The sequence below is a fragment of the Acanthaster planci genome, linkage group LG02, assembly GCF_054643075.1.
Source record: "Acanthaster planci isolate LZ-2023a linkage group LG02, COTS_SCS, whole genome shotgun sequence".
In the NCBI taxonomy this organism is placed as follows: domain Eukaryota; kingdom Metazoa; phylum Echinodermata; class Asteroidea; order Valvatida; family Acanthasteridae; genus Acanthaster; species Acanthaster planci.
Window position 1 is genome coordinate 25644963 of NC_141778.1, and position 20792 is coordinate 25665754.

Genomic DNA, 20792 nt, shown 5'->3' on the forward strand with positions numbered 1-20792 from the left:
GAGGAGAATATGCCAGTTATTTTGTTTATTTATTGCAAAGACACACACTCAAAAAGTTAAATATCAAGAAAAATACTAGTGGGCAGCATATCAATGCCTTAAAATCATTTTGGAGTACCAACTCAGAAAAGTCAACTTTATTTTCCTGAAAGTGAACTTTCCAATGAGACTTGGAAAAAACATCCACTTTACAGTTCAGAAAAAGGTTGCATAGACACACATCGACTTTAATTTTCTGATTACTTCATGACAACAATGGTTCAGGACGACCTTTCTCAAACAGAATCATCTTCACTTTTTTTAATCTATTTATTATTCCAACTACAAATCCAACTCCAAATCTTCTCACCCTTCCAACTGTCTAAATTTTTCATCAATTCTCTTACAGACAACTATTTCATGAGTGCCAATTCATGTGAATCTAAAACATCTCATTTGTGGTGATCATCTTTAACATTTTCTATGATGACAAGGCAATGCTTGATACGCTGGTTTTAATCAGGATCTTCGGTTTAATTATTCAAGATTATTCAAGATGTGGCTGCTGGCAAGTACAGTGACAAGATCACAGAACTGATGAGCAAATGGCAGAGCTGAGTTCAGAGGCACTGAAAGAGTGCACACAATACTTATGGTAATAAGCTGAGGGGATTTCAATACAGATGTACTTATTTATCTTTTCGTTACTCTCAAAAAATACATGCAATCGAGTGTCTGGGAGCCTTTTTTACAGATAGCTGTGCAATAAACAATAAAGTACAAATAACTCATCTGGAAACTTCCGTTTCAAACATGTACCCCTTCTGACGAGATAACACCTTACTGAAGAATGGTAATTGCCAAAGATTTCTCTGCTGTTCTGCATGAAGGCCAGGCCTCATGAGCACCAAGGACTTACTGACGGAAAAACCATCAGAATGAAGTTCAAAACTGTGCAAAAATAGTACCAGAGCTAATTTCACTATGTGCATAAACGATGGCAAGAAACACTGCATTTCACAGTACTTCACAAAATGTGTACTTCATTGCAAATCCAGTCAACACCGACAGTTGTTTAAATGTCATACTATTTCACCTCTAAGATACTTCCAGTGCCGAGCTACTCCTTGTTTTTCTCACTATCGCGGCTCATTTCTTTAGAAAAAATATCGGAGCTTTTCTGAGCTCTCTCACTTCAGTTTTGGCCTCTTGGCCGACTGTTCGTGAGAGGTCTGGACGAGTTTGTCGTGGACCTCCATCAGCCCCTTGAAGTACTTGACCGTCTTGACTCGCAGCTCCAGCGTGGCATCCTCATCGCAGATGAAGATGGTCTTTGGGTGCTGCTGAAAGGCCGAGACAGTCCACATGTGGCTGACCCCCTCTTCTACAGCTTTGTACAGGGCAAAAGCCTTGTGTGCACCAGTGATGATGATCATGACCTAACAGGGCAAAATGTGGTAGACAGGGCACCTGTTTATGGACTCATTTCAAACACGGATGTAGCGGCAAACACTTAAACCCATGGCCGCAATTTTTCCATATAATCCCAACTTTCATTGGAAAATGGTTTGGAACTCTCTTGTGGCAAATAAGCAGCATATTAAAAGTGATCTGAATTTCTCCAGCTGTGCTCTTTATATCAAGCAATGTTATAATGAGTTGATTTTGCACTTGAGCAACAAGTCAAACCGAGCGATCTCAAGAACAAGTCTCAAAATTAGACACATTCCAAAATTCAATCTGAGTCTTAGATCAATCCACTTAAAATATAGAGTTAAAACACTGAAATCAAGCACTCGGTCAAGTCATCACAACATTGATATCGGAGAACAGGCCTTCCAACTGTAGCATATAGCTAAATCTCTTTAGCCTACATTCTCCTGCATCCTTCGAAATCCATCAGGATGTTTGGGGGGACATTCAGGATTGAGGAATGTGGTGCCCAACTACTATAACTTTACATGAGACATGTACCCTCGTAACCCAGTTAAAGATTCAGCCTGTACCAATGGCTTTTGCATAGTGGTGGATTTTGGAGGAATCAGGAGGGTTCCTATGAAACAGAGCTAGGGAGTCAGGACAACCAGGAGACTCACGACTCACTTCTCTAGCATCCATGACAGTGCCGACACCCACGGTCAGGGCACTGGTTGGGACTCTGGAGATGTCCCCCTCGAAGAACCTGGCATTGGCAATGATCGTGTCGTGGGCTAAGGTCTTGACTCGTGTCCTGGACACCAGACTGGAGCCAGGCTCATTGAAAGCTATGTGCCCGTCCGGACCAATGCCTGACAGAAGTAGGAAGCAAATCAGAGACATAATGGCATGCTGAAACCAGAGAGACTAAAAAGGGCTCATTGCAGAATGTACAAAACTGTTGTATTTCCTGCATTCCATGCCGCAGAAACTGCGCTAACTTCAAATCAAGATTAAAACTAAAAGTCAGGACAACAGCACTGGAGAATAATAACGATTGTTAACCCTAACCCTCCTCAATCCTTCACCTGTTGGAGGACTGAGGAGTGTTAGGGTTAATGTCAATAATTTTTGTAATTCAAAGGATTACACTCTTCTTAAAATATTTCAAATACTATTTCCCCTTTTGATCGCAAAATATCAATCATCAACAATTACAGTAGAAGGAATCTTGAGTTTCAAAACGCATTTACTTGTTTCTTTTAAACTGCACAAAAGACGCCAAGGAACAATATGAAACACCATCCCTGTTAAAAAGAAAGGGACAATGATGCATATTTACCTCCGACAAATAATTCAATTCCACCAGCTTGTTTAATCTCTTCTTCGTATCTGTTACACTCTTCTACCAAGTCCTTGGCATTGCCGTCCAGAATATGGGCATTCTCGGGCAGGATGTCGATGTGCTTGAAGAACTTGTTCCACATGAATGAGTGGTAACTCTCTGGGTGGTCTCGTGGTAGGCCTGCCATTGACGTGCACGAACGGACAAAGTCAACATTTAGGAAGATCCCCTTGCCAGAAATTGGTCATGTCCTCAGTTCATTCTGTTATACAGAGCTCTTAGAAACTGTCTGGTTCCCTTTTTTTATTGTGGTCACTGAGCAGCCTCGCTTTGGTTACAAGGCTGTAGGATCCGCTCACCAACCGGCACCAGCTGGAAACCCTGGCTACTTGGGGTAGATGTAAATCATCTCTAAAATCTTTTGAGGTAGAAAGTGTGCCTCGAGGTTAATTATACACACATAGGTGCATCCGGTTGCCATATTGCGCTTTCAAATCATTAACTTCTGGTCGGACCTACTCACTGCTTCGTAACATTCTTTGACAAAAGGAACCGGATGGTTTCCAAAAGCTCTGTCTCAGCATTCCTTGCAACTAGAAAAGTAAAGGAACAAACTAAGAATTTAGCAATTTCATCAATTTATCCTACCCACAAGGCAAGGTTATTTGGCAGAAACTGTTTCAAATTTGTTCCATCCGGCATTCTCTTTATTCAAATATTTCCAGAGGCATCATGGGGTACCACGTTAACACTGACGAGACTAATACTTAGTGCCCCCTTCATGTGCAGACGTGGACACATCTGAGGTGAGTGTTTCAAAATTAACAGAACCTTGTGCAGTTGATGAAGTGCCTGCAAAATGAAGATTAACTAAAAAAGTAAAAGCCTATTCATTACTGGTGCAGATTCCATTACAATCCGTCTTACTCAAAAGATCACAGCAACTCAGAGTTGCCAGCAACTTGGTACAATCTCAACTTCATCTAAAATGTCTGAGCTGACAGTGAAAATTTCTCAAGCAGAAAATTCAGGTCTGAAATTGGTCCAGGTCTTTTTTTGCCGCCCCCTAAAAAAAACCGAGAGAGCTGAAATGGCTGACGTGGAGCAACGTACCTACATACTCATCCATGTTGAATGTCTTGACATACTGAAAGGAGAGCCCTTCATCCTTGTGATACTCTATCAGCTTTCTGTACATCCCCTCCGGGGTACCTCCTGCAGTCAATCCGAGAGGTAAACTTGTCACATACATCCTGTCTCAATTATAAATGGACGTCTTCATCAGGCCGGGTTAAAAGTAGACAAGTATTTTCAGAATATCACATCCTACGACTGATTATCTGTTTTGCATTCCAGGAAATCGTCAACAATTAACAAGGAAATTTGAGTACACAAACAAAAAAAGGATACAATTAATGATTACAGTTATTAATAAAAGCTCTGATTCAGTACAGAAGGATTCTATTGATGTGTTGCATTTTCCACTGAAATGGATTTGTGGACCTTGAGCACAATTCCTCAACTCCCTCCCCTGATGATGAACTAAGATACGTATAGGGCAAGTATTACTGTTGCCATGTACTTGGTGTATAACCTGTCAGATTGTGCCTATTCAGATGAAAATCTGTCACTTGTTTCAGTATACAGATTCAAGCACTGCAGCTCCCCCAAGCCACAGTGCAAATTTTACTGTTGCACTATGGGGGTCCCTGACAACAGAAGTGTCCAAATCTGAACAAATTTGTGGTAACACAAAAGTGACAATTCTACATATATGGAAGCCAACTCCAGCCAAGAATACGCAAATTCTTAACGGTGCCCGAAACAACATTCGATCCAACTTCTGATTGAGCCAAGCCTTAGGGTGCCGCATTTTGCTCTCACCTGTTGGCAAGCCAAGTGTGAAGTACTTGTCAGGTCCAGGGTTGAATTCCAAGATCCGGTTCCTCACATACTTGGCCGCCCATTCACTGGCCTTGTTGTAGTCATCAAGTATCACCAGCCTCATATTGCACAACAGACTGTCAACCTATCGTAAGGACCATTGAAAAAATTATACTTATTAATTAATAATATTAATTATAAATTATAATTAGCTTTGCTCGTCTCACAGAGATACATGTAATCATTGTTTACAAACAGGTGTTACTGTCACACAGCTGTCGCATTCAAAGCAACTCACAAATTTGATTCAATCTTAAACTTTCCATACAAATCATGAGTAACTGCGCTGTAGTTCGTCACTGTCATCGAGACGCAATCCAACCATTTTAAATGTCACTTTCATGCGAGCGCAAAAAAATAAAAGACAGACATAGGAGCCACACTGTAAATAGTTAAGCTGTCTTGCAGCTGACAACGAAAACCCTTCAACTGACATGATTGAGTGAGCACTGGCTGTGAGTCTTGCATGGTGCGGGTAAACACAAAATGGGCACATTTCAGTATTTTCATCATCTAATGAATAAGGTACACGAATCCTCCCACCTAACTGACATCAAACTATATTCTGAAAGGACTTGTGAAATCTGAGGGTGGAAATATTTGTGACAGCAGAGAAATTCCTTATGATCAAAGTAGGGAAAGATGCGTTATGCACTGTCTACATTGCAATCTGTAAGGTTTGTAAAAACCTTAGTGGCGAGCATTCCATATATACAGACAGCAGTAATTCCTGTTCCCCACAGTGACCTAGTAGCCATCTAGAACCTGGAAGCAATCAAATGTCCCAAAATGTCTAATTTAGCAGGATAAATATCGAGGTATTCACTTAGAAGCTACTTCGAATTTTTCATGGCAAGCCCATCTAGCGTCGTCCGTGTATGGAATACTTTCCCTTACAGTTCAGGAAGTACGCATAGGCAACTTTCAGGCTCTGCTGCAAGCTAGGTAACCCCAACATGCCCAACAGGTAGTGTGGGGAGCTGAGCATGCCGCGGGTTAGTGTAAGTAACTTGGATTCTATGAATCATCTCTTTTAACATTTGGACATGGTCAGTGATAGTTAGACTGGTGACGTTAGCTGAGGGGCTTTACAGTCACTTTGGCCCATTTCCACTCCCCTGACCGCTTTGCCCCCAACTACATTGCCACTTCGCCCTATCCCCACTTCGACCATTGCTCCAATGTAAACTTTAACGTCTTTTGGCTTAGTTTTAATCTACTGGTGAAAGTTGTAACGTCGGCAGTTTATCTGCCCAGCCAAACTGAAGGTTCAAGTTCAGGCAATTTGCCAGGAAAATGTTACATAAAAATGAAATAAACATGAGCATCCTATTAACAGTCTGTAGACGTCAAGTCTATGCAATGTGGGTCAATACAGAGTCATGTCACACGGCCAGGCAGTTGCCCTAAATACAGTGAACTCCTCAGCATAAGGTTATAGACCAGCTTCCATAGACAAGAGTGATAAATATCTCCACTTAAAAAAATGAGGAAAAATACTCACAAGATTCAGTCATTCAAGACACATATTATAAATGAAAACTCACTTCCTCATCTTCTATTTGCCTTTCAATTTTCTGTGGCTTAACCGATGACTTTTGAAGATAAACCAATGACACATTTTGAATGAGAAAGTTTTTGGCAACAAGAGGATGACAATTTACAGGAAAAATTGGAAATTACTATTTTTACCGTTTTTACACACTAGCAGATATGACTGCGTGATCTGATAATTCTGTCGAACTTGCTATTATCATGATTACTAAATATTATAAATATTATATTAGCAACCAGCATGACTATGACCGGCATGACCACTGACTAGTTCTACTGAGAGGAGCGTTAGTTTATGTATTCCTCTTTTTCGAATTTTGGACTGGATCGCCGATCCAGTCGAAAAAGAGGAAAACTAACGCCGGCTTCACTCAGACTAGAGCGCTGCAGCTAGACCACCGACCACCAGGGCATGTTTATTTCATAACAAAAATTCAAACTCTAAGTCGAACAAAATCTTGATTTTCCCTAAAACAATGTCTTACCAGGAAATGGATGGGAGAAAGTATCACGACCTCAAAGATGAAAACTGCTTTTCCGAGTACTTTAGCAATAGCATGGTGACTGAGTGTGCTGTGCTCAGAAAAAAGATTAACCGCCGGGTTGTACGCCCATTTTGTGGGAACTAGGTACTAGACCAGATAGTGTGCGACAATTCCTACTGTAATAGTCTGATACCAAAGGGCACATGTGCTTTTTTTCAGTTCATGACAATAGTGGGCGCTATTTACAAATACAGGTGGGAAGGTTAAGGTTGGGTTGGCGTATTTTGGCGACCTGAACCATCAACCTGTTAAGCTTTTACGCAACCAACAACTCAAAGGAGAAGTGACTAAGCTTGAGGTAAAAATGGCTGGGGGGGGGGGGGGGTTACCAAGCACCCCGCCCTCCCAAAGAGTCACTGGATGGTGGCTCTCCGAATATGAATGAACTTACCCGAGATGCATCAATAAGCGACGACCGCAGAAATCGGAAACTGGGGTTTTAACCCTAAAAAAAACGGGAAAGAAGTTGTCTCGACATTTCAGATGTTTTTTTCAAAAACGTTTTGCGCACAAGAACAAAAACAAACATTGCCAGGCAAGTGCACGCCGCCAGTGGCGTTCGATTGTCGCCTAGCACCTATCACCGGTGAGGGTACTCGTACATGTAAATGTAGTTCGCTCTCCTCACCGCCCTAAGCTTGCACAGAGTGATATTGCGTTATCCCGGGTGGACGATCGAGATATATACCCCCAACTTTTTGACCAGGGGGATGGGTTATTGAATCATCCCGCTAGTTTTTGTTGATGAGAAAATTCATGGTGGATTGGGAAGAATACGATGTATGAATTTGAGTTTGATACATATTACAGATGTACATTTGCGTCACGAACATTACCCCTCCCCATTTTTCATGGTGTAGCACTCCCTTCCCCCGCGTTTCCTCGCCCAATCTCCCATCCCCCGGTGGCGTATCCAGCGGGCCTTGTCCCCACCCCCACGGATTTGTTTTTCTTCTTTGTTGGACTAAGAATATACTTTATAGGTAAGTAGCAAAGAGCACCGAAACTCTTAAGAACCAACACTACGAAATAAAAGCAAGGATTTCGGGGCCGTAAGGCTTTTGATATTTTTTCTCCCCCGCGGTCAAATTGAATAAGCCCGAAGGCGCATGCCCTCTGGAATTCCCCCTCCCCTCCCCGACACCAAGTTGAGAAACATAAGAAAATCCATCAAAGCTTTTGTACTTGCCTCAGTCTAGTTTGGGCGTGGAGACTCCCAAATTGTAACCAAAGGACTTGAAAAAAAAATCGCTCACAACACAACCTGTTGGTGCCAAGTGCACGTATATGCATACTTGGTTTTAATCCACCACATTAATATGTCACATCGTCTTGCAATTTGACCCAAATCAACATAACTTTAAACATTTCTAAAATCTGCAAATATGTCCAATCCATCAGCACGAACTTCAACCTGTCTAATTATACAGAATTCTATATGATACAGGATCTTCCTAAGCCCTCAAACGTACGAATTATATACAAATAATGCAGTGAATAGGTAGAGAATATCATCATTTGCCGTTCACATTCATTGTCCCATTGTCGTGAACTGAAACTACGAAAAAATTCAATAAAAAGTAACAAATTTGTCGAACCAAAACGTTCTTGGCCAGCCGAGTCGAACATCGTGACCAGTAAATGTCGATCGTTTAAGAATTTCCGTCGGTATCTTTTCGCATTGTTATCCCCGTCAAGTGATACATTTTCAGCTTCAAAACTCCGGCCAATCCAGACACTATTCGTTTACACAGTTAGTAATTGAACCAGCACAGGGCTCACAGAGTCCTTTTAAAACCATAATCTTTAAACTCATTTTCACATCTACATAAACTTTGAAATATTACATTACATACCTGCGTGTTGAATTTACCCTACAAACAATAAGAAGTTTATGTATGTTCAGAACGTGTTAAGTTAAAATCACTTGAACACACTCCGGATCGCACGTTATATCCCCAAGCTTGTCTGTGCTATTTATTATCAAAGTTTCAATACAAAAAGGTGCCAAAAATGAACATGGAAATCAAACGAAAAAGAAATGTTCAGAGCTCCGCCCTCCAGCGATTTAACGGCTCATCACCGCCAAACTTCATTACCTTAATTTACTACCCCTTAAGTCAGTGGATCAATTGACTAGGTGTCTCGGCAATTCCTCGGTCTCCGTAGCAGAAAAAGACACAAATCGCCGGTGGACACGTTTTGGCGGGAAAATCTCACGACCAATAACGCAAAAGAGAGAGAAAGCGAGCGAGATTGAGTGTAGTATCGCCTGCAAGATTGCCAGTCAACACGAGCGGTTCAATGTCTCATTGTGCCCGGCGATAATGGTGCGAAGGGTCGCTTGGCGTGTTGGGTTACGGCGATTCCATACACTCAGCACTACATTGCCGCTGGACAGTTTGTTCATTACATCAGAATGATAAACTCCTTCCTTTAAGATTCCTAATATGCTGGAACTGTGCGAGACAAATCTGCCGTATCAGTGAGATACTCCCTACCGTCGGCGTGTAAACGCTGGCATTTGATACAGCTGTGCACTGTTGCTGCCGTGCTACGTTCTGCTCGGAACGAGTCAGGAACTCCAACTGATGGTTATACATTTTTCATGCTCTGGCGACTGTACAGTGAATAGACTGTGCGAGAGCCGGATATCTCGATGATTTAAAACACAAGGTGAATCAAAAAGAAATTAAAAACATAAAGAAATTACCCCCCCCCCCGAGAGTTGAGCACAACAGTTACTCTTAAACAACACCAGATCTGTTATCACTCAGAAGCGATCATCACCCGATACTCGGCATATCCCCAAGGCCCATTTTAAGCTAGATTGACTCTAACATCTGATATGGTTGTCATTGCTTTGGACAGCAAAAAGGTCCCCGGCTCAATATCTAAAAAAAAAAAATACCACTTGAAAGTAATACCCTGAAAGATCCGTCGCCTAAGGACTTCGGATGTTTAGAACACTCTACTTGCCCATTGACGCTGAGCAGCCTAGCCTAATCGTTTGCCAAAAGTGTACCGGGATCCGTGTTTTACTTCCCTAAGATCTTATCAACAATCTCATGCGTCGATGCAAAAACCCACAGCATGCGTGAAGACATTTCCAGCATGCTTACATCATAGGTCTACACTGTGTGCAATTTATTTGACACCATGTTGTTTTTCTAAAACAAGGTCTGCCCATCACGCATTCATTGCTGACGTTCGCGTTGTACTTGCCAATAAAAAGAAAACTTAATTTTGGTTTTCTATCGCACAATGAAAAACTATGTGTTAATTTCAACTACTGTGTTTATTTTACACCCTGGTTTGAACACTACTGAAACTGCGGTGTAAGATTGGAACTGTTTTTGTTGGCTCTCCCGTCTGATACCGATGCTAGACATAAACCAAAAGTTCCATTTGTGGTAACCGGCTCATTTTGTTGTTGACTGCAAAACTATATGGGATCAGAGATTTTACACCACACACAGCTTATGCACAATAGAAAAAGTGACGGGTGAAAAAAAGTGTTGACTGCGAAAAGCAATAAAGCTACACTGCAAAAACCGGGGTGCTAAATTTAACACCCCCGATGTCATCAACACTTTTTCACTGGTGTTAAAAAATTTGTGTTATTTGGTGTTACTTTTAACACCCTCCAGTGTATTGCAACACTCATGGTGTACAAATAAACACCAGCGGTGTTAAAGTAACACCCTATGGTGTGGTCATCTGATAACACCAAAAAGTGTTGATTTTAACACCAGAGTTTTTACAGTGTATGACCCGCGTCTGAAAATAAGGAAAATTCCCAATGAAAATGACTGGATTTAACGACAGCTGAAGATAACAGCCACGATTCCTCGGTCGTTGCCACTTTTCTTAATCAGCAATTAAAGCGCCCGGCCGCAGGGTTTCAGCGCCTGCGGATTAAAGGTGTAGTTTCCACGGCGAAGTTGAATGAACTCTCCAATTAAAATTCATTATGTGTCAATCCGATCGGCAGGTTGGATCTCCCGAGACATTCACTTCGAGGCAGAAATGAGGTGGCGACTTCCACTCACTTTCTCAACTTGGTGAATTCTGTCAAGATGATGGACGCTGTGTGCATTAAGAATTCTGCTCCGTGTAACATCTCGCTTTATGGTACGTGTCAGTACGGACTGAGCGTAGCACAGCTGTGGCCCTATGTACAGGATACAAAAATTAACTTCTTTTCTGCGTCATTTTCAGGCAACGAATTATGTTCTCCTTGAGTTCGGTATAACTTTGGGTCTTCTTTTCAAACTAGCGTCCTCAAAAAGGCTGAGTTATACAACAGCGGCTCAACATTGTGGCGTACTTTTGAGCCACATTTTGAGCCCCCATTCAATTAATCGAAAATATTAATCCAGAGTTTGTCAACATGTTTATAGTTTTTGCTCCGCCCAACAGGGCCGAGACACTACAGTCTGTTGCACTGAAACACGATTAGAGGCTGTGTGCCTCGCTTTAAAATGTGAAATATAAATCGCAAAATCTGCTTCTTATTCAAAGGAAACATGGGAGTGAATAAAACCCATAGCCTTACTATTATTTTTTTACAAGTCGACTTAGGTCCGCTTTAAAAAGATGTTTGGTGATGACCCTTTGGAAAAATTTCGTATGCTCTAAATCAACGAGGCTTTTTTATTGAAAACGTCTACCATGTGGTGAAATGCTGAAAATTTTGTATTACTAGGCTATGAGACAGTGCAGTAATGTGCACCAAATTGTACCGTATCAAAGAAAATGTGAAATCTAACTACAATGTATACACCTTGACTAAATTCCTAGAAAATCACATTTTGGCACTGGTTGAAACATATAAGTACGTGTGGCAAGTCTGTGTGTTAACATAAAAAAATTAGACGTCAGCAACCTGGACTGAGTTTGAAATCGTATAACATTGCACAAAGTATTTACCTCTATTTATACAAAATAACTATTGAAGGTAGATAGAATCGACGTTTAATTCCGACACGTTCTTTGTACAGCGCCCCTCCTAGCACATCATAGTTCTGGTTAACGGGTGTCTGCATAATGCAAGATAAACAGACGTCCAGGTTTCAGACCAATACTTTGTCGAAGACTTTCACTTAAGCGAACGGTGCTGTTGTCCATTACACGCTATTTATTTGTTCATTTTTTCGCGTTGAAAACAGTCCTTCATGCTCACGATGAATCGCACAATTTCAAAATCAATGGTCCTGAGAAGATGACTGGCAGGACACAGGCTTTTTCTCAAGTGAAGGAAAGAGTTTTTTATACCGTAGGCACGATAACGAAGCCGAACTAGGAGTTTGCAGGGCCGTTTACAAAATGACTTTGTAGAACATCAGAAACAAAACAATGACTTCGTGCACAAGGTGAGGGCTCCAGAAAACACAATCAATTTGGTTTTTGTGCACGGTGGAGGTGGCAGTCGGAATTTCCCGTCTGTGCGGCCTACGCCGGCGGCCCGGCCGCTGCCGCGAGCTGCAGTCAGTAATTGAGGGGGAATAGCGAGGCGTGGGACGGCCCCTTCATGTGAGACGACTTGATGGGAGCGTGGCTCACGTGAGGCAAAGTGGGGAAGATGGTCGAATAGGGCCCGTGGATGGCCTGGGTGGTAGACGTGGTGCCGGTCCAGGGCGTGGTCAGGGGCGTGGTGGTACTGACGCCGCTGGGTGTGCTGGTTAAACCTGGGGGTTTAAAGAAAAAAGGAAATACTCAGCAAAAGCCATAAAGGAAAACAGATTTCTGTGCTATTTAACAGCCTTAGGTGGCATTCTCAATCAGACCTCGGCCTTGTAGTAACTTTTTTAAACTTGGCATAATTGTGGTCAAATCTATTGGATTTATGCGTGGAAAGTCATCCAAATCGGACAAAGCGTTTTGCATGCAGAAAAGGTCATAATCATTTCCGACAACTCCGAATGACTCACTTTCTCCTGTAAGGTCAATTAAAAAATACATATGTGATGATACCTCGTTCACGATGCCGTTTACATGAATCTCGTTTTCACCTTTTTAGGAGTGGGAAAATTTTTTAAGGTCATAAGGTCATGTTGATAAAAACGTGACGAAGGCGTCACGTACGCCATGATGCACCCTTCCATTAAATGTACACACCGCCCTCTACCATATTGCAGTTCAGTGATCTGGATCAATGTTCGAAATTTACCACTGACAGACACTTTTCTTTTAGCACAGATAGGCCTATCACGCACGGTTCACAAAACTAATGACAAAGTAGGCATTTACAAAAGCATCCCATCTAGACGGGAGAAAACTAATGACCAAGTTTGTCTCGATAGGAATGAGAAGGAAAACAAGAGCATCGTGAGGGAATCGGAGAAGGAAATGGATCATGCGTGGCAAATACGGATAATCCTCACGGCGCTACGGAAAGACGTCTGGGAATAGTGCGGGCAGCAAAAACAGTACACTAACAAGGCTTATCAATTCTTAATACTAAAAGCCTGCTTAGGACTTTGAGCAAGTGGCCGTGTAAGTGATTTTCCGCGACAGTTTTTTCATCCCTGGATTTGTTCAAGATTGATTCTTTTCAGTAAGAGTAAGACGGCACAAAGGAAGTTAGTAACATCAAATGAAATATGGAATTTAGCATGAAATGGAAATTATAATATCTGTGCTGCGCGTAAGACAGACTTGAAGTCGCATCCCTAGTATTATTTTGAAATGACCATGCTTAAACTTGTTTCCACAAATGGTTTTTAATTGTACGGCAGTGTATAAAAATGACCTATAGCAATCCCAGTTTACTCCTTACTTAATTAATCATTGCAAGGTTATACTCTCGCAAAAGGGTACAGAAAAGAGGACAAGTAATGAAATCCGAAGATACAGTTGCTATGAGATGGAGTGATTTCCAGTTTACTTCTCAAGTGATACTAGAAATCACGTATTTGTCACCGGTGTAATTATCAAAGGTTCAATGCTGCCGGTGTACACAGCACAGCCGCAGCGCGCGAAGCACGCTCGACACCGGCCGTGTGCGTGCATGACGCCGGGTTTGTCTTCTGCGCCGGCCCCTACTCCCGTCGCCGGAAAGTCGATCGACACGGCAATGAATTATTACCGCCAGAATAATGGAATGAATTTGCTGCGGCTTTAGTGGCGAAATAATCATGGACGGGAGACGAGGGAAGAACATGAGAAGATGATGGGCCTGACCAAGGATGAGACATCATTATCAATGTTTCATGTTTGATTTGCTTCCCAATTATGGCTTTCACCTGCATCTGCCCCCTGATACAGTCTTTATTTAGACAAGGGCTGGAGGTATTAATAAGACTCAACTTTTTCAATTTTTGGCTTTTTTTGGGGGGGGCTGCAAAATTTTTATAAATGACATGCCTTAAGACATTTTGCAGCAAACTATAGCAGAGTATGCGGAATGCAGCGTCTGCCGAAAAATTCTAGTTTTATTTGATGGTAACGTTTGTATCGATATTTTCATAAATAAACATCCAATTGGCTTGTGTTATGAATGTGGGAAATCGATGCCACGTGACCAAAAACACACGACATGTTTAACATTTAGCACCTGTATAATAATTTATCGTCCTTGCCGAAATGGACGACATCATTTTGACATGGGAGTGTTCTTTTCTTTTCAAATCCAAACCTTGTTTTAATTTCTTGGCAGTCACCTTAATTTGTAATGAACCATTTCTTGTTTTCAGTTTCAACTTCCTCCGTTCGGGGGGACACCGAACGCGCTACGGTTCTCTTAAACTATTTTTTATTTCTTGACGGATACTGCGAAATTGACGCGGGAAAACAACAACAGCGGAAGAAAAAAAAAAGATAGGTCAGTGTTAAAGCACTTCGGATCGTAAATTGCATCTTCGGGTTCCGTATAATACTCCGGGCTTGACACAAATGGGAAAGGGGGGGGGGTTCTGTCGCTGGTGCCTTGCTGCCTAATCGAATCGAAATTCCATTTGTGTTGCGCCAATCGGCCCGTATATGTACGCTGCCGTGGAAAGGCTTTTGTTTCGAGAGCGTCGGTATTTCCAACTGATTTTGGTGCTATTCGGCGGGGAGGGGAGTAATTGTGAAAGCTACAGCACCCGTTAAGACACGCACAAGACAGGGAAAAAAAAACACCTGCGCTCGAGCGGGATATTGTTTCAAATTTGATAAGAGCTGAGAGCGATATATCGCAGCAAACGTGTGCGCAATTTTCAGTATTTTTCGGTGCTTGGGAAAGCACAGTACCGACATACGTTGGAAGATAAAAGATATTCAATTGTGTAGTGTCTTCCATGAGAAATGCAAAATTCGTTTAAAATTATGATCCCTCTGCTTTGATGAAAAAAAGCCAAGTATTTTTGGAGGGGGGGGGAACGAATAACTATCGATTTTGGGCCGACACCGAAGACAGCAATTTTTAAAGGGAGATATTTTTTAACAAAACTGGGTTGCTGTGTGTCGTTTCCAGAAACCAACAACTCCGTGCAACATCCACCGATTTGGTGGACGCAATTTGAAATACACCTTCAGCTGTGCATTGTTTTCTCTTCTACGAATAGTTCGATTTTGAGAACTTCCGCGCCTCTTACATGAACAATTTAACACTGGTGAAATTTAGTTTACTTAGACAAGGTTGTCACCAAGACATGTAGTAAATTTACGTTGTTTTTATTTTATTGTAAAGTAACCATATTCCAATCGAAAAGAAAAAAAATCGGAACATTTTAGATCCGTGGATTCGTGATAGCCAAAATTAGAATTTACAGACCTTGATATTTTGTTTCCCGAGGACAAATATCTAAGTGCCAATGTCTGAGTAATGTTTTTTTCTTCATGCAGCGCCAGGCGGTCGGTAGTCATCAAGCCGCCCAACAGACAGCGTATTCTGTGCGGGTCATCTCTCCCCGCACCGTTTACTCAGAACCCTCGGTGCTTGTGTTCCCGTCCCGGGCCCGCTGCCACGAATCTTATTATGCAATTACTACCGATCGCCTTATCAAATATTTCCCGCAGACCGCGCTGGGTTCTTAATAGCTCCTAACTTCTATTAATGGAGATTGGGATATGAGTGCATATCCTTTGACGATGACTTGTAGGCTTTACCCCAGGGCCGCGGCCGCGGTTGTTTTTATTAGCTTTTTTCCTCGTTCTCGGAGCCAAATCAAATCACGGAGGAAGGTGTATGCCCCCCGTCCGCGTGTCTTCTCCCAAACACATCTGGCCGGCGATCCATTTGGGCTGAAACCTGGTAATTGTGAATGTAATGGCAAATCATGTTTAGGAGCGGTTTTTGTTGGGGACGCTGCACAGCAGTCTTAAAAAGCCGGTTGCCGCCAGGAAGTGATAGGATTAGAATGAACCACATTCGGCCAGACTTCAGTCCCAATTTGTGAACGCAAAGCTTGAGAAGAAAAACTCGTCTCTAAATGAGTCTTTTTTTATCACTTTGTTGTTACTTATTTGATTTTTGAAGAACTTAATTTCAATCCCACATTATAAACATAGGCCTATCACAGCAAGAGGAAACGTTACCGATATGTCATTTCATATTTTTAATGTACAAGGTAATTTTTGCAATTATTTGATTTCAAGGAATTGCCCTCTCTTGAAATGTATCTTAAAATCACAGTTGTTATTATAATATTTATTCGCGCCCAAACTGGCAAAAGATCTTTTTTTACTCACGAGTAATAACAAAATTTGCAAGAATTTGCCAATCCAAAGGGTTTTAAACCAAAATCGTTTGATCTGGACTATATAACACTGTGACGCAAATCATAATAATTATGACTCCCGATACGTTTTGCAAGCAAGAGAATGGCTGCTCAAAGCACTTCTGGGTATCGTTTGGACAGTAAATGCAGAATTCGCAGGCAAGGAGTCGCGCGCAAGTCTTTATCATGCGCATCAAGACGAAAATGAAATATGAACCTTATACAAACGAGAACGAACAAAAGGCAGTCGACATTAAAATTAAGATCGTGACGTGTACAACCAATATCCAATAACAGGCTGCGTTATATCATACCTGTTGGCGTAGCGGTCGAGACGTTCCCGTTGGTGGTGATCACCGGCGAGGATTCGTCACCCTTCCTCTTCTTGGTGGGCGTGGCGGCACTGACGCTTTTCACCGCCGTTTGCGCCGTGGTCTGTCCACCCGTCTGGCCGCTGCCGTGGTTACCCTGTGGTGTGCCGCCCGTGGCGTCGTTGGCGTTGCTGTTGGTCGTGCTGTCGTTGTTGGTGTTGCGGTTACTATTGTTGGTTGTGTTGTTGTTATTGTTGTTTGTCGTTGCGTTGGCTGCAGCGGTGTTAGCTCTCTCTGTTTTGCGGAATTTGGCCCTTCGGTTCTGGAACCATACCTACATGAAACCAATTCACAAAATAATCTCGAGAATAATTTGGAATATCATAATGAATCACTCCCAAAAGAACTCGGCCCACTTGCTCTGTATTTTGTAATCAAACTCCGATCGATTTTGATGAGCGATTCTTCATTTTACACTTCTGGCATTTTGCCGAAGAGCTTTTTGTTGGTGACTTTCCGGCTAATTTTCCGGAGGGTAATCTCGAAGCCCCCCCCCCCCGTTCTAAAGTCGGCTCATTCAAAAGAGGTTTTTCCTTTGTTTTTTTATTGTGTTTTTGATGACTTTAACTCAATTTCGCTCCGGCAAAATCATCGGCGCTTTGGTCCACCGAACGCTTTCTTTTTTCCCCGTCTTTTTCGCGAATTCCTCGATACAAAGGCAGAAAAAAGACTCCCGCTTTCGTGTTGAAAAAGAACACCGTGAATTACTTTCTGCCGGCCGAGCATTGTGCTTTGTCCCTGGTTTGTGAAATCAAATCATTCGGCTGTTTTCGTTTCATTGGATAGAAAAAACTCCGATAAATTGCAATTTATTTTACATCCGATCCTGAAAAAGCAGAAGAAATGATCAGACCTATAAAATGTCGCGCGGCACAAGCAGAACACATGTTGTATCGCTGGCTAATGTGACATTAATGAACAGAAGACTTCCTACATAATGGGCGGAACTTTATTTGTAAAGGGGTGGCTAGGGACATGAGTGGGGTTTAGCTTTTGGGGAGGAGATTCGTGTTTATGCCATAGAATCCCGGAGGGACACGCTAGAGATTGCTTCAAATTAATACTTCCCCGGAAATATGTTGAAGTCTAAATGCTTTCTGAGAAAAAAAATCAGGGCTTCTTCTAGTTAAGTCGAAATCAAAATTTTCAACCAATTTACTGTTTGTTGCAATATCAACAGTGGGGGGGGGGTGGCGGCAAAGCCTCCTGTACATCCACTGCTGACAAAAAACGTGAAATATCACTGAAAGTACTTACAATCCTAAGTGGAAAGACATCACATTTTTTTCAAACTCCTCCAAGTCCATTTATTGATTTCTTTAATGCTGTTCTGGGCATGCATGCGCTGTACTCATCGTGTATTCCTCGGCTCCAGCAGTCGATGGAGAGAAGCATTTTAACGATTCCATTAATTTGACGAGAAATGGTTGTAATTGAGAGCATGTCGTTCGATCACTATTCTCCTTATATTTTCTTCTCTTCACGTCTATGCTTGTGAGCCCGTATCCAACACGATTGGGGTATTGTGTTCGCCAAGCTGGCATTTACATATTTTTGTCGTGGCTTTCACCTCAGATGCAGACCCTTTTTTTGAAAATTAAAAATCCCAGCCCTCTCCGATTTGCGGTGCTTGCTGGGTATGTGTAAAAGGGCAGACTCGCGCTCAGCGGACGACCGTGAGCAAGGTCCCCCACGCGGCAATCAGCGGGGCAGTAATCGCGGTGAATTCTGGCGGACGTCATGGCTGTCGAGGGGAATGTCACGTACGCTTGGGGTTGAAAAGAGCCCGCAAAATATCAAAATACACGACTTGTGGAGAGGGGGAAAAACGGCCCTGTTAGTCGGGGAGTGAGTGACACGTCTGGCCTTCAAAGCATTCACCCTTTGAAAAGTTCAAATTGTTCGGTCTGTGTTCCTGGAGAAGAAACGAAACTGCAAACGTAATCCGACTGGAGTGGATCCTCTATAGTCGGACAAAATGTCTCTTTTCAGAATCAGCACGACGATACAATTTATTCCAAATGGTGAGATAATAAAAGCACCCGAGTTTGCCCTCATGTCTAGGTCCATGCACAGTAAAAAGTCTCGAAAGAAATATAACTGTCAAAACTAACATGGATTATTTTTTGGTGAAACGGCAAGCGTGATGTGCGGGTACATAGATCACTCTACAACAAACGGTGTGTACATGGACAAGACATTTTTGGACATTTATTTTGATGGGCTAACCTGTACCTAAAATACATTTATCTAAAAAACAAAAATAATTTTTTCCCCAAGAACTGAAACGGTGTCAAAGTCCGCGTTTCTATTTTTTTTTTCTTGCGCAAATAGTGGTTTCTTTTAACGGCGACAGGAACCGGCCGGGCAACCTCCCCGACCACGACGCTCCGTCAAAAGCAAACAGTCTTCCTCCCCCCCCCGAAAAAAAAGCTTTTGCCCTAAATCAATCAAACAGTACACTCGCCAAGATGGGCAAATGCCATCATCCGCGATTGTGCACTGTTTCTTAGAGCGCAGCGTCTACACTTCTTGGATGCTGCGACACAAAACAAACAGTAAGGGGTTTGTGTGGGGAGAGGGCCGGTAATTTGTAAAAAGCGGTGGGGAGTGAAGTCAGTCGATTTCCCCCCCTTCTTGCGGGAGGGAAACTCAATCCGTCATCTGCTGACAATGGTGGAGAGCTGCGCGTGTGAAGGAGTGAGGGGGGGTGGTGGTTGACTGCAACACTGGAAACCATTAAGGACAAGCGAAGAAAAAAAATGATAGAGCGAAAGTATATGGGAGGGAAAAGTACGAGGACAATGGAGAGAGAAAAGAGACAAGAAAATCGACATCGGCGGGGGGGGGGTAGTAAAAGACCGAGAAAGGAACTTTGCCAGTGGTTTTTGTGGGGAGAGTGCTGGAAGTGCTTCGAATTTTATTGGAAATTAACATGAGGAAAATACGAAGGTGGGAAATTTGCTAAATAATGTGGAAATGGAAAACTTGGAGACACTGATGGGTCAAAGGAGACTAGATGAAAACTGAAGGAATAAGTCTGGAAAAAGTTCGCTGTTTTTTTTTATTTATTTGTGTATTGTTTTAGAAAACCACTTCCTGTCTGAAGCAGACAAGTGGAACCCATGATCAGTGCAGTTGTCCTTATTCTTGGAAAAAAAAAACGGACACAGAAAATCGAGTATAAAATGGTCCTTTGGAGAGGATTTGAGCTCAGTCTCAGTTGGTATGAAACCGGAGACAAGTGTGAACGTGTACCTGTCGAGTCTGATAAAGAACAAATGCGATAAATTTAACAACGAAAGATTCCAAGAAAAACAATAGAAACACGCCCTTACACCCAAAAACAGAGAGTGATTTCCTTCAGTTTTGGGTCCAATCGTATAAATTTTTGAGGGAAGAATCTCCCATGACTTCTGAAATATGATTTTCATCTGAGGACCTCAACCTAACAATTGCGTACTGTCCTCAGTTCCCAAACAGGTCCTCGGTTGTATTCCTGTACAAACGCACGAAAATGTCCCACTGCAATCACACCCACCTGTACTCTGGCCTCGGTGAGGTCCGTCTTGAGCGCTAGTTCTTCCCTCTTGTAAATGTCCGGATAGTGGGTCTCCTGGAACGCCTTCTCGAGCTCCTTGAGCTGGGCGCTGGTGAAGGTGGTTCGAATCCTCCTCTGTTTTCGCTTCTCGTGCAAGCCGTTGGTGGTTGCCCCTTCGTGGAGGATACGGTGCATGTAAGGCACCCCAGCTGTAATGGGGGGGTGGGCAATCGAAAAACAAAACGGCTCAATAACAGGGCAGAGATATGAGTAGCCCTTGCAGACTTGTGGTCGAATACTTTCCGCTTACAAGTTCACTGCCAGAGATTATGATTGTCTAGTTTGCATGCAGATTCATGATACAGACACTGGATAGTTAATACGAGAAAAAAT

The 20792-nt window shown here is 42.4% G+C and overlaps 2 protein-coding genes across 3 annotated transcripts in view; both read right to left on the minus strand.

The window, feature by feature from the left end:
* Positions 1-10: 10 nt before the first annotated feature.
* LOC110975948 (glucosamine-6-phosphate deaminase 2-like) lies at positions 11-6871 on the minus strand. The gene is made up of 6 exons (XM_022228836.2): positions 6724-6871; positions 4625-4769; positions 3854-3955; positions 2738-2920; positions 2083-2267; positions 11-1418 (listed from the first exon to the last, which is right to left on the minus strand). The coding sequence occupies exons 2-6, from the start codon at positions 4746-4748 to the stop codon at positions 1170-1172; spliced, it is 843 nt and encodes a 280-aa protein (XP_022084528.2). The 5' UTR covers positions 4749-4769; positions 6724-6871; the 3' UTR covers positions 11-1169.
* Positions 6872-8048: 1177 nt separating this feature from the next.
* Positions 8049-20792, minus strand: part of LOC110975914 (uncharacterized) — a 36392-nt gene continuing 23648 nt past the window's right edge. For both annotated transcript variants that reach the window (XM_087132743.1, XM_087132742.1), the window contains 3 exons: positions 20400-20608; positions 16802-17132; positions 8049-12473 (listed from right to left, as the gene is read on the minus strand). In XM_087132743.1, the coding sequence (XP_086988869.1) occupies positions 12274-12473; positions 16802-17132; positions 20400-20608 (740 nt within the window). In that variant the 3' untranslated portion in view covers positions 8049-12273. The remainder of the gene's footprint in view (positions 12474-16801; positions 17133-20399; positions 20609-20792) is intronic.